The sequence below is a fragment of the Muscardinus avellanarius genome, assembly GCF_963383645.1.
Source record: "Muscardinus avellanarius genome assembly, chromosome: 17".
NCBI classification, from domain to species: domain Eukaryota; kingdom Metazoa; phylum Chordata; class Mammalia; order Rodentia; family Gliridae; genus Muscardinus; species Muscardinus avellanarius.
Genome location: NC_137803.1, coordinates 38,889,842 through 38,903,553, shown reverse-complemented (window position 1 = coordinate 38,903,553; position 13,712 = coordinate 38,889,842). Strand labels below are relative to the sequence as shown.

The window sequence follows — 13,712 nt, the reverse complement described above, 5'->3', positions numbered from 1 at the left end:
CAAAGTAGTTTCTGATAATCCTCTGGATTTTTACACTGTCAGTAGTAATGTCTCCTTTTTCATCTTACCTTCATAATTTGGGTTAATTCTCTTTTTTAAAAAAAGTTAGGTTTGCTAGTAGTTTATACGTCTTGTTAATTTTTTTGAGAAACAAGATTTTGATTTTGTTGATTTTCTGTATTGTTTTTTTTTATTCTCTACTTCATTGATTTCTGCTCTAATTTTAATAATTTCCTCTCTTCTAATGTCTTTGTGGTTAGATTGTTCTTGTTTTTCAAGGGCTTTGTGGTGTGTCGTTAGGTTATTTATTTGAAGATTTTCTGTTTTTCTTATGTAAGCACTCAATGCAATAAATTTTCCTATTAATACTGCCTTCAAAGTGTCCCAAAGGTTTTGATATGTTGTATCTTTATTTTTGTTTGTTTCTTGAAATTTCTTGATTTCACCTCTTACATCTTCTGTGACCCATTCTTCAGAAGTGCGTTTTTTTTTTTTTTTTTTTTTTTTTGTTTTTTTTTTTTTTTTTTTTTTTTGGTGGTACTGGGGTTCCTGGAAGCCCTTCTTCCTCCGGGATACACTCCCATGGCTACACTCCCAGACCTATTTTTTTACCTTTTTATGTGGAAACAGGGTCTCTTAAGCTAGCAAGGCTGGCTCTGAACCAGTGCGATCCTCCTGTCTCCACCTTCCAAGTGTGGGGATTATAAGTGTGCGCCACCATGCCCGGCTTCACATGTTTTCTTTTTTGAAGATTTAAGGAAGTTCATTAAAAAGATAGAAATACAGAAGATAGTTATAGCCTCATGTAACATGAGGGGGTGCTTCGAACGAAATTACCCAAGTCTACACATATTTATGTTGTTTCTCTGGGTCTTCTTATAGTTGATTTCTAGTTTCATTCCATTATGGCCTAAAATGACACAAGGAAGTATGTAACATGTTTTGAATTTGCTAGTGCTCATTTTTGGCTGGAAGTTGTTTTCTTTCAGAGTTTGGAATATGTTACTCCAAGCCCTTCTGGCTCTCATGACTTGGTTTGGGAAGTCTGGAGTGATTTTAATTGGTTTGCCTCTGAATGTTATTGGCCTTTTGTTTTTGTTGCCTTTAATTCTCTGCTTGGCTTCTACATTGGTCATTTTGACAATTATGTGGCGTGGGGATCCTCTTCTCTGATCCTGTCTAAAGGGAATTTTATAAGTTTCCTGGACCTGAGTATTGATCTCTTGCTCTATGTTTGGAAAATTTTCTGCTATTATTTCTTTGAAGAGATTATTGATCCCTTTGGTTTCACCTTCTTTTCCCTCCTCTCTCCCGATTATTCTTAGGTTAGCTTTCTTAAAGTGGGCCCATATTTCTTTAATGTAAAATTCCTGCTTTCAAATTTTTTTTCTTACTTATAAATTATTTGTTAATTTTTGGAGTGATCATCTTCTAGAAGCGTGATTCTATTCTCCATGTGGTTTAATAGATTGTTTATAGTTTGAATTGATGTCTCTACTTTAATTATTGCATCCTTTATTTCTTTTAGACTCGCTCTAAATTATTTTCAAAAGTCCTATATTATTTCTACAGTTATATTCCTGATTTTATCTTCTAGAGATCTCTGATTTCTGTGTTATCAGGTTCTAATATTGTGGGGTTGTGGACTTTCATTTCTTCATTATTTTTCTTCTTTCCCATGATTTCAGAAGTTTGTTCCTTCTCTGGGTTCTTCCTTCGGTCACCATGACTTCACTTAGGGTGTTCTGGATCTCAAGTTTGTGGTAATCTCAGCCCCCACTACTCCTTTACTGGGTTGTATTGCAAAGTCTCAGACCTAGGGAGTTAATCGAGGCTGCATTAGACTGTGGGGGTTCTGGGCTGGGCATTTTTCCATGGGGAGCTGTGACTAGGGTATGGTATCTCTGCCACCGCTACTTCTTCACTGGGTTGGACTGCAAAATCTCAGACCTAGGGAGATTATCAAAGCTGTGCAAGTCCCTGGGGGTGAAGTGCTGGGATTTCTTTTCTAGGGGCCACCATTTCACTTATGGTTGTTGTGCCTGCTGATCTGAAGTGGTCATGGGTGTGGTGTATCGCAGCTGCTGTTGGGAATATGGTACTGTTACCATGCCCTCCGCCGTAAGGCTGGTGTATTTCTTTTTTGGTTTTGAGCTCTGTTCTGAGTCCCTGGAGGGCGTGATGAGCTTGGCCACTGGGAGTTTTAAACTTTCTTTGCACTGAAAGAACTTCTGAATTACACCCGAATGATCTGCAGCTGCTCACGTCAGCTCCTTGTTTACCTTTTCTCTATGGAGCCTGGTGCTATGAAGCAAGGTGGCGCTGGCATAGCATCTGCCACAGCAATGTGGGCTGGTTTCTTCCTGTTCTCTGTTTGTTCTTCTAGTCTTCTTTTTTTGTCCCTTGTGTTTACAGTTTTTATTTCTCTGCTGATAGTGTTTTCTGGCTATAAAAATTGCTGATTTTGTGGCAATAGAGATCGAGTGTTAGCAGGACTCATAAATGCTTCTTTTCTCATTCACCATCTTCTGTTATATGTTTTATTGCTAAAAGTGTTCCAGCTTTGGAAATTGAAGAGATGTTAGGCAAATACAAGTAAAACCAAATAAATATGTAAGCAAGGAGGTAATTATATGTGAATAATTATATACCTAGCCTAAATGACTTAAATAATGTACTCTGAATCTTAAAATAATAAATGTCGCCGGGCATGGTGGCACATGTTTATAATCCCCACACTTGGGAGGCGGATACAGGAGAATCGCGCAGGTTCAAAGCCAGCTGTGCTGGCTTAAGAGACCCTGTTTCCAAAATAAAAAAAGTATAAAAATAGGTCTGGGAGTGTAGCCCAGAGGTAGAAGGATTTCCAGGAACCCCAGTACCACCAAAATAATAATAATTATGCTAAGTGAGATTAGTCAGTCACAAAAAGTAAGGAATCGGATGCTTTCCCTAATACATTCTTAAGAGATAGTGGGTTGTAGTCTTAGTGCCCTTTTGAACATTATTCGCTGCGTCTGTGATTTCTTTTCTTTTTTGTTTTTTTGCGGTACTGGGATTGGAATCCAGGGGCATTCTATCTCCCAGCTACAACCCAGCCCTATTTTTTATTCTTTATTTTGAAACAAGGTCTCACTGAGTTGCAAAGGGCCTCATAAGTAGCTCAGGCTGTCTGTGAACCAGGATCCTCCTGTATCAGCTTTCCAAATGCTGGGATTACAAGCATGTACCACTACACCCAGTTCGTACATTTTATTTATTTATTTATTTATTTATTTATTTATTTATTTATTTATTTACTTACTTACTTACTTACTTACTTACTTATTTAATGGTACTAATGTTTGAACCCAGGGGCATTCTACCTCTGAGCTATATCCCAAGCCTGATTTTTTATTTTTTATTTTGAGACAGGGTCTCACTAAGTTGTGGAGGGCCTCACTAAGTAGATGAGGCTGTCTCCAAACCCAGATCCTCCTGTCTCAGCCTCCCAAACCCTGGGATTACTAGCATGCTGTACCACGTCTACCTTAAACACTACATTTTTATTTTTATTTTATTTTTTTAAATTTTTCTATTTTATTTTATTTTTTTAATTGGTGCATTGTAGTCATATATCAATCACATTGGAGTACAAGACTTGAGAGGATATACAAGCACACATCATCCAATTAGCCCTCATCCAGTACCCATCCCATTCCCTTCCCCTCCCTGGATCCCATGCTTGTTTGGTGATTAACTTTGATACATTTGTTTATGTACCTCCTGCGTTTTAAAGAGGCTCCATCCTCCCCTATTCCTTACCCTCTGATTGGTCACCTTTGTTGCTTCACTATAGGACCCTTTCTATAGCTCGACCTCTTCCTGTTGCCCCTTTCCTCCTAGTTTTTGCTGATTAGGGGAAGCATCTGATTTTTATTTTCTGCGATATTTCTCTGTGCATGCCGCGTTGCAAGTACTGATCCCACTCTTGACGGCCCCAGTAGTGGCCTGGCTACCCAGTGGGCTGATCCAGATCTCGCTGGCTCAAACAGCGGCCTTGCTTCATGGGAGGCCACAATTCTGGTCTCGCTGGCCCCAACACCAGCCTAACTCCTCAACTGGCTCCAATCCCGGCCTCGGAGGCCCCAGTAGAGGCCTTGCCTCACAGCAGGCTCTGATGTCAGCCATTGGCCCCGACACTGGCCTAACCCCTCGGCAGGCTCCGATCTTGGCCTCAGACGCCCTAGCACTGGCCTTGCCTCATGGCAGGCTCCGATGCCGGCTTCACTGGCCCCAGCACTGGCCTTGCCTCACGGCAGGCCCTGATCCCAGCCTCACTGGCTCCAGATTCGGCCTAACCCCTTGGCAGGCTCTGATCTCGGCCTTGGAGGCCCTAGTAGTGGCCTTGCCTCACGGCAGGCTCCAATGCCGGCCATTGGCCCCGGCACCAGCCTAACCCCTCAGCAGGCTCCGATCACTGTCTCGAAGCTCCAGCACCGGCCTTGCTTCACGGCAGGCTCCGATCCAGGCCTTGCTGGCACCGGCACCGGCACCGGCCTAACCTCTCGGCAGGCTCCGATCCTGGCCTTGGAGGCTCCAGCACAGGCCTTGCCTCACAGCAGGCTCCAATCCCAGCTTTGCTGTGTCTGTCGCCGGCCTCACCCCTCGGCAGGCTCCAATCTAAGCACCCTCTTCGCCCAACCAATTGTCCAACGTTCTCAAGGGTGCGTGGTGGTAACCTTCTGCCTCTAGGGATATTATTTCAAAGTTCCCAGGTATAATGCATCGGATCTCTGCCTCTCCTGAGTATTGGCCACTGCCATTGCCACTGCCTTCACCATTTCAAATCCTTCCCAGGCTCTTTTTCCACTCTGAATGTTGTCCAGTGTTCCTAAGCATGTGTGACGGTAGCATTTGACATTTGGTGTAATTTCTCCAAAAAAATAAGGTTGGTAGGATCCGATTTCTGCTTCTCCTGAATACAAGTCTCCACCGCCATCGCGGAGACCGCTTTCAACACCGCCTTTCTCCTTGGTCTTCACTAAACTCTCTCCTTACAGGTGATGTCCAAGATTCTTAACAATATAGAGAAACAGCAGTCCTCCTTCACGGGGAATTTTTCCATAAGTTCCAGTGCATTTGGATAAGTTTTGTCTGCATCTCTAGTATCCTGGCATCCGCCACGACCTTCTTAACCCCTCTCCGATCTTTTTCCTTTTTCTTTTTCTTTTTCTTTTCCTTTTTTTTTTTTTTTCCAATAATAGAAGACAGTATGTGTGGTTTGAGGAGGTAGTGGAATCAGGCACTCAGTAGCACTGTGACCCGGTCGGTTTCCCCATGGGTCCAGCGTGCTCCGCACTACTCCACCTGGGGCCCAGAGTCCCGCGACCCGGGTCCCAGCTGGCGTGCCCCGCGCGACCCCCTCCCAGAACCCAGGGTACTGGGCCTGGTTTCTCCAGGGGTCTGGCGTGCTACGTGTGGTCCGGCCCGTGGCCCAGAGTCCCGCGACCCAGGCCCCTGCTGGCGTGCCCCACGCAACCTAAACACTACATTTTAAATAATATCTAAATGTTAAAATTTGTCAAGAAGGAGTTAAAATTATTCCAGTGAAATATTTTTTAGTGATGAAAGCTTTTTAAGCCATGCAGCCGGACATAATGGCACATGCTTGTAATTTTAGTACTTGATAGGCTGAGACAGGAGGATCACAGGTTAATGGCCAGCCTCAGCAACTTAGTGAGACACTGTTCCAAACTAAAAAAATAAAATAGGGCCGGGCGTGGTGGCGCATGCTTGTAATCCCCGCGCTTGGGAGGCGGAGACAGGAGGATCGCGCAGGTTCGAAGCCAGCAGTGCTGGCGTAAGAGACCCTGTTTCAAAAATATAAAATAGGTCTGGGAGTGTAGCCTGGAGGAAGGAGGGCTTCCAGGAACCCCAGTACCACCAAAATAAATAAATAAATGAATAAATAAATAAATAAATAAATAAAATAAAATAGGGCTGGGAGTATAGCTTGGAGGCAACCATTCAACTCTGGTTTGATTTAACCCCCAGCACCAAACCAAACCAAATATAATAAAACAAAACCAACCATACAGTTACCTTGATTGAAAGCAATATGTCCTTTTCTGATTACAAGGCATACATATGAAATCTGTTCCTTCCTTTTCCAATTTATCAAATGCAACCTGCATACCCAGCTTCTAAATGGGAGATGTTAAATTGGGGAAGAAATTTACCTTGTTGATTCCTAGGTGAGCTGTATAATTCTCTCTGGGATGGAAACTTTGCTGACTTAGCTTTGTCTTTCACATTACTGTAAAGTATCTACTCATGAAGTATCTGGAAGAATATAAGAGATAATTCCTAAAATAACTCTCTTCATAAAATACTAGTTTTACTAAATGCTTAGAATAGGTGATTTTTATATTAAAATAGACAAGACTCTTTTATAGAGAAAAATAAAATGTGCGGGGATTTTTAAGGTAAAGCATGAGACTTCAGAGGAAATTCAGTACTTTTGGCACAATTTTCAGGCCCCCCATTCAACTCCAATGGTATGAATTCTCTTTTTCTGTTAGATAAGAGTACATTTTGTGTATATTTTTGAGAAATAGTCTTGAGTTATTAATTAAATGATGATAAAGGCAGTTTCTTTATGAACACATATTATCCTCCTTATAAATAATTAACAACACAACACTGGACATATCCTTCTCCAGAATTTTAACTTTTTAACCTATTAGTTAAATAGCTACTTTCCTTACTTTAACTAGCTTGTTGCTATACTCTAAATGAGGTGGAGGACAAAGTATTTTTACATGACTTTATGATCTGAGAATTCAGGGTTAAAAGTATGGACCAGGATACCAAATGTTTTCCTGTACATGTATCTCAGTTTAAGTAGGATTAAAGATAAATAAGGAATATTTCAGAATGGATATTAAATCTTGAATTTGCTTCACTGACAGATCCTTTACATTTGAAATCTGTATTAATATACTTGCTGATGTTAACTATGCTAATGGGCTGCAAAGAAACCTTGCATATCTTTAGATAGGCCTATAGAAAAAGTGTTACTCTTTGTTCTTAACACAGTTTGTTAATTTTATAGCCTTCCAGAGGATAATAGTTACTAAAGGATATTCTAATCACAGTGGCATAAAAGAAAAGATTTTTAAAGTCCTATTTAATAGTGTACAGCATATATTTCAAACATTCCAGAGACTAAATTTAAAGAGTGATTTTTATCTAGATAGAAACTTTAAGCTTTGGGAAAAGCTCATCATAGACTCTGGTATGATGGAATATGTCTGTATAAACATTCTTACTCTCACTGATCTTAAATGTCAGGTCCACCAATGTGAGTGAATATTCAGATATACCTGTATGTTCTAACCTGGCCAGGCAATAGAGATAATTTCTGCATTTACACTAATGTTAAAGTACATTTGATAGTCGACTTTTTTTATATATCATTGGAGTATCACTTCAAGGAGAAACAGTTCCTTGGGACACTCCTCATATTTATATGGCTTTATCAATGGAATTAAAACTGCAGTGAGGCCTTGTTTAGAGGCTTTGTTTAGTTTTCTTTTGGATACTCTGTACTGAATAAAGATATGGTGATTTCTACATTAGGCGTTCAGTAAATATCTTCAAATAAGTAAGTGAAAATTAAATGTTATTTTTATCTTTTGGGGATATTCCTCTTCAGTTATGTCTATAAGACTTTACCAGTTCAAGCAGTGCGAGATCTTGCCGCTTATTTCTCCACCTTGATGTTTATTTTTCCTCATAATATATATCATCTATTTCATGGAAAATTCTACAGATTCATCATTTCCTTTATTTTACATTTATAATAATACCAAACTTTGTGTCTTTAAACGTTTCACTATTTCTCATATCTATTTCTTCCTTTCTCGTCCTATGGGCAAGGCTTTTGCCTAAATTATGGCATTATATGACTTTTGCCTTGACCAAATGTTTGATACCTTCTTTCTTATTTCTTTACAAATTCTTTTCATATTTATAAAGAACACATATGAAGAAAATTCAAGAATTTTTGCTGGAAGGGATTTTCAGAATTGTCTAGTCCTAGCCTTTTCGAGAAAACAAATGCCCAAAAGGAGAGAAACAGGCTGTCAAAATCACTGCAAAAGACATTAGTGCAAGTGTGCTTGAGAGTGATGACAAAAATAAAGGAAGACATTGTGAAGTAATCTGAACAAAGAAGTCAGGATAATTGGATAATAGACTATATATGCTCTCCATATCTATATATTTGTTTAGTTTTCTAGGTTCCTTGTAAATGTATCCTAGAGATCACCTGTTAGAAAGAAGGGTCTGGGTCTCATTCATAAGCTCAGTAGTATGCTAACCATAAATCATAAGGCTTGGGGAAATGACTTGAATGTCATGATGAACCAGAAGAAATAAATCTTTATTGAGCACTATGTACTTTCACACAATTATTTCAAAGACAAGATAGAATCAACTGTCACTCAAAATTCTAATTATCATTCACTTATCTCATTGATTTCATTCAGTGTCTCTGTCAGAGGGCAAGCAAGGAAGGTCTATGAAATTTGTGTTATTCAGAATTTGTTCTAATAGAATAGGGTTTGGGAGAAAGTATATTAAATAGCTTGAATAAAATATTTAGATGCATTTCACCTATACCTTTATAATCTTGTAGGATAAATATATTGTATCCTCCTTGGAGAAATAAGAACCAGCAATAGAGAATTCGAGGTTTAACATCTCTCTAATACAACATAGCATAAAAATTAGAGTTATTACAATATATACCTCAGTGAATTGTAAATTTTACTGTTGGTCTTAATGTTTAGAGTTTTTGTTTTGTTTATTGTGGTAATGGAGTTTGAACCCATTACCTTTCCACTATAAGCCCAGCTCTATTTTATATTTTACTTTGAAACAGGGTCTCCCTACACTGCTGAGGCTGGCCTTGAACCTGTAATCCACCTGTCTTAGCCTCCCCTGAAATTACAGTTGTAAACCACCACACCTATCTTGTTTAGAGATTTTTTTTTTTTTTGGTGGTACTGGTGTTCCTGGAAACCCTTCTACCTCTGGGCTACACTCCCAGACCTATACACACACACACACACACACACACACACACACACACACACGTGTGTGTGTGTATATATATATATATATTTTTTTTTGAAACAGGGTTTCTTAAGCCAGCAAGGCTGGCTTCATACCTGTGCAAGCCTCCTGTCTCCACCTCCCAAGCGCAGAGATTACAAGAGTGCGCCACCATGCCCAGCTAGAGATTTTTTGATTACATGCTCTTGCCAGAAACCATCCTTTTTCATATGATTAAGCTTGAATTTTTTAAGAGTTAAATATTAATAATACAGAGTTTTTGGTTTATTTTTTGTTGTTGTTCTGCTTTAGTACTGGACATTGAACCCAGGGACATTCTACCTCTGAGATACACCCCCAGCCCTTTTTGATGTTTTGATTTTTTGAAGCACAGTCTCACCAGTTTGCTGAGGGTCTTGCCAAGTTGCTAAAGGTCTTGCTAAGTTTCTGAAGCTGACCTTCAGCTCACACTCCTTCTGTCTCAGCCTTCCAAGTACGGGAATTACAGACATGTACCACCACATCTGACTAGTCTATATTTTTAACTTGATGACCTTTTTGGAATAATGCAGAGCTTCCTTTAAGTTAACACCATCGTTTTATTCCAGTCGATTTATTTATATGTTACTGGGGAATGCAAGATACCAATCAGTACTGGAAAAAAAGCAAAATCGACTATGCATATTTAGTAAAATATTTAAGATACATATGTCGACTATTTCATTAATATGATTTAAACAAAAATAATAAAAAACTGATAATTTTGATAATGAGAAAATAAAACGTGTCTTAAATATTGGAGTATTTTTCTATCCTGGAGCCATGTCCTCTCTAGTTTCTGACTTGGGCGTGGTGGCACACATTACTTGGAAGGCTGAGACAGAAGGATCGAAAGTTGGAAGACAGCCTCAGCAACTAGTGAGATCTTGTTCCAAAAATGAAAAATAAGAGCTGTGTGTATAGCTTGGAGGTAACATCACTTTGGGTTCTATCCCCAGTACCCCACGACACAGACTTAACAATGTTTTTGATGTTTAGAAACATTATTAATTAAAAGTCACATACATATTTTGTTATAAAGGTGAGGAAGATTGCCTTATGAGAGAGTAAATGAAAATACACAGAATATTTGGCACACCTTTGAAGAAATTTAATTTTGGTAAATTGCAGTTATAAGCTCATATTTCTAATTCTGATGGACTGTTCCCTTTTAATTTTTATATTTCTTTTAGAGTAAGTGAAGAAAAGGAAGTGACAGAAGAACGACTGAAAACTGAACAAGAATCATTTGAGAAGAAGATCAGGCAGTTGGAAGAACAGAATGAACTGATCATCAAAGAAAGGGAAGATATCCTTTTTAAAGTCCTCTTTTTTAATGTGCAAAAAGTTTGATTTTTTGATGAGAAAATATAAACTCTATAGAATAATTGTTCTAATTTATAGCAGGGAGTAAATCTGCATGTGCTGCCATTTCTAGGCAGTAAGAATGACACTTAACAGCATGTGCTGTTGCTTCCTTTGTGCCTCATAAGCCACCCAGCTGTTCTGCTGCTGCTATTATGCTGCAAAGCACATATTTGTCAACTAAAAAAGACAATAAGAAATTTGGGCATTAAAATGTAGTGCTGGAACTTTATTAAATTCCATTCCACTGTTTTTTTAATTGAGTTTGACCCTCCTTATATTTGGTATTCTTTCTAGCTAAAACTTTGAGAGTTGTAAGGAATTTTACTTGGAAATCATAAAACTTTTTAAAAAAATGTTCTAATGTAATGATGCTGTAATTGATAAATGTTGATTACACTATAGCATAAAATCACCAAACTATTCTTATGGAACAGAAAACTTCTGATGGAACTTGAGGTCTTTGAGTATGTATGTGTATGTATGCATATGTTTATATACATATTATATTATTTGTATAAAGCATAGACATTTTATCTTAAAATTATACTTAAAGAATATGTGAGTTAAAATAAGCCCATTTATAAACTCTTTTGAATAGGTAGAATTACTTATCTTTGAGTGTTTTACACAGTGTCATTGATACAGAAGAGAAGTGACTAATTCTAAAGCTAAGATGATGAATCTGCCAGCTGAATTAGTGTAGTGAAACTAGTATAGTGAATACTTGAAAGAACTGTTGTCCTTATTGATAATAGTGAATTAATTCATTAACTCAGTTGTTAGTAATTATTTCAGATATTCTGCAAATGTCCAAAATGGTCATGTATTGACAATAAGTATGCCTTTGTGAATATTAATGAAATAGAAGAATAAAGATAAATTTATTGTTTTGTAAAACACAAGACTATAACCATAAAATATGAGTTCTGAACCTCTATTTTTCAAATAGAGTTCATGATAGGAAGTTAATATAATCAGAATTCTCAGATTTGATTTTCTGAGTAGAGCATTAATAAGACTTATTTGCCCCACAGTTCTAAAATAGTTTTTCAGGATTGATTCTTATTCTACTTTTCACCCCATATCTTTAGGCAAGATAGTCATGTTGGGCCTTCTCTTTTCTTTGCCCACTTTGACTTTATTGCCTTAGATTGTCAACTCTCAGGCCAGACTGTGTTCTTCTGCTACTTTTCAAGTTATGGAAATGCTGTTTAGTCAGACTTCACAACATACTTTGCACTTTGAAGAAATGATAGGCTAGAAATACTTTTTGCACAAAAATTAAATTTATAGACCTATTTTTCATAAAATAATAACTTTGGAGGTAGATGATTTGGTGGCTTAAAGTTTTTAGTGCTGACATCTCTATAATTTTTACTTTTTTAATGGTTGCTCCAATTGTAGGCATCACATATACGTTAAGGCAAAAAGGAATTGGGAAGAAATCCTGACAGTTTTGACTGTTCTCCTTAAAACAAAACAAAAAACCATAAAATCTTCCTCAGAGCATTTCCTAACCCCACCCCAATCTTTCTTATGATATTTATTTGTCCTGAATTTTATTATGTGGTCATGCTTAGTTGCAAAGGCAGCTGAGAAAGTGCATATTTATCTTCTCTAATTTACATCGTGGGAGGCAGCAAGGGAAAAGTATATTGGAGTGAAGTCAGCCTCCAATTCTGATAGCAGAAGTAAGGGAAATAGGATTCCTTTTTTATATGGAGAGGAGTTGATACTTTGATCTTCCTGGGACAAAGTATATATTTATCATTGAGTGGAATTAGGGTCATTTGGGAAAAGAAGGTGAGAGAGATATGGACTAGATAATTTAGGAAGCCTGGCCACAATTAGAATGGGTCCTTGTTTGTCTAGTGAAATAATTAAAATTGTGTATCTTTCTGGAAAAGTAGAATCTAATTTTAGTGGACTTAACTTATATTGAGCACTCTCTGGTCAAAATAAATGCTTTCCAGTGCTGAAGAAGTTTAAACTTAGCATGGCTGTGAATGGTTTCTTCTGGAAGTCTGTAATGATATCCTGGGGAATTGGCACAGTTTTTCCTTCTCATGTTTCCCCATGGTTTGGCTCAGGGGTTAGCATACTGCTTCTGTGCACCAAATCCAGTAGAGTGCCAATTAAATCTAGTTGTACCTCTTCCTTTATGTATCTCCTATGGCTGGTTTTTGTGATCTATCTGCAACTAGTGGTTGCAACAAAGATCCTGTGCTTCTTCTAGCCCAAAATATTATCTGACTCTCTAAAGAAAAAGTTCCCTGAGCCCTGTTCTTTTTTGTAAGCTAAGAAGGAAAAGGCATGTAAATAAAATAAATGACTTAGACATGTAGCATAGTTAGACCTATTTTATATATGGTTGACTTTACTTAAGAGGGTTGGCTTAAACATTTATTATTATTGTGAATGAGGATTGAAGTAAATGTTAGACTAGTATCAAAAAGAAAATAGTTTAGATGGCATAATTGCTTTTTTTGTTTTGTAGAAAAATACTAATTGTATTTTTCTACAATTTGTAGTATTGGGAGTTGAACTCAGGGCTTTCTACATGTTAGACAGATGTTCTACCACTAAACTACATCCCCAGTCTTTCTTTAAGATATTTTTAATCACCAAAGGTGGGGCGTATTTGTAGAATTTATTGTTCAAAAAGGGAAAAATAAATGATAAAAACAATGATATTTATGATTTTTATTCCAAGTACATTACTCAGGTACAAATCTTTTTTTTTACCAAAATAAACCTGTCAAAGGCTAATATAGGTGATTTTACAGTACATAAAACTCTATAAAACTTAGAAACATAAAACGAGGTTGTAATTTAAAACAATATAATTTTAACTACAGATACATTTACCTATCATACATGAATGATTCAGACTCTTTCATATACATGAAATCAGATCATTTCAGCTTATTTTAAAGTCTGTTTCAGTATTAAGAACTAGAGTCATGCATTATAATTTTGGGAATTTTAAAGCGATGTTATACCAAACTTAATTTTTTTTGTTTCTAAAGTTCTCATATTTTGATTTATTGACCAAGCATACAAACATAAACCAGTGCCTTATTGAAAACAAAAGGATATTTTACATGTTTGCATCAGGATTAGGCTTTTGAAGGATTTTTTCTTACGGAAAATTCAGAGTTTATTAAAAACAAAAATTCTTGGTAAATTTCAGTCTTTCAGTA

The 13,712-nt window shown here is 37.4% G+C and overlaps 1 protein-coding gene across 3 annotated transcripts in view; it reads left to right on the top strand.

Moving 5' to 3' along the window:
- Positions 1-13,712, top strand: part of KIAA1328 — a gene marked incomplete at both ends in the record, with an annotated part of 310,165 nt that overhangs the window by 45,369 nt on the left and 251,084 nt on the right. For 2 of the 3 annotated variants that reach the window (XM_080714414.1, XM_080714413.1), the window contains one exon: positions 10,335-10,479. In XM_080714414.1, coding sequence (XP_080570540.1) covers positions 10,335-10,479 — 145 coding nt within the window. The remainder of the gene's footprint in view (positions 1-10,334; positions 10,480-13,712) is intronic. The other variant, XM_080714412.1, reaches the window with a different exon arrangement.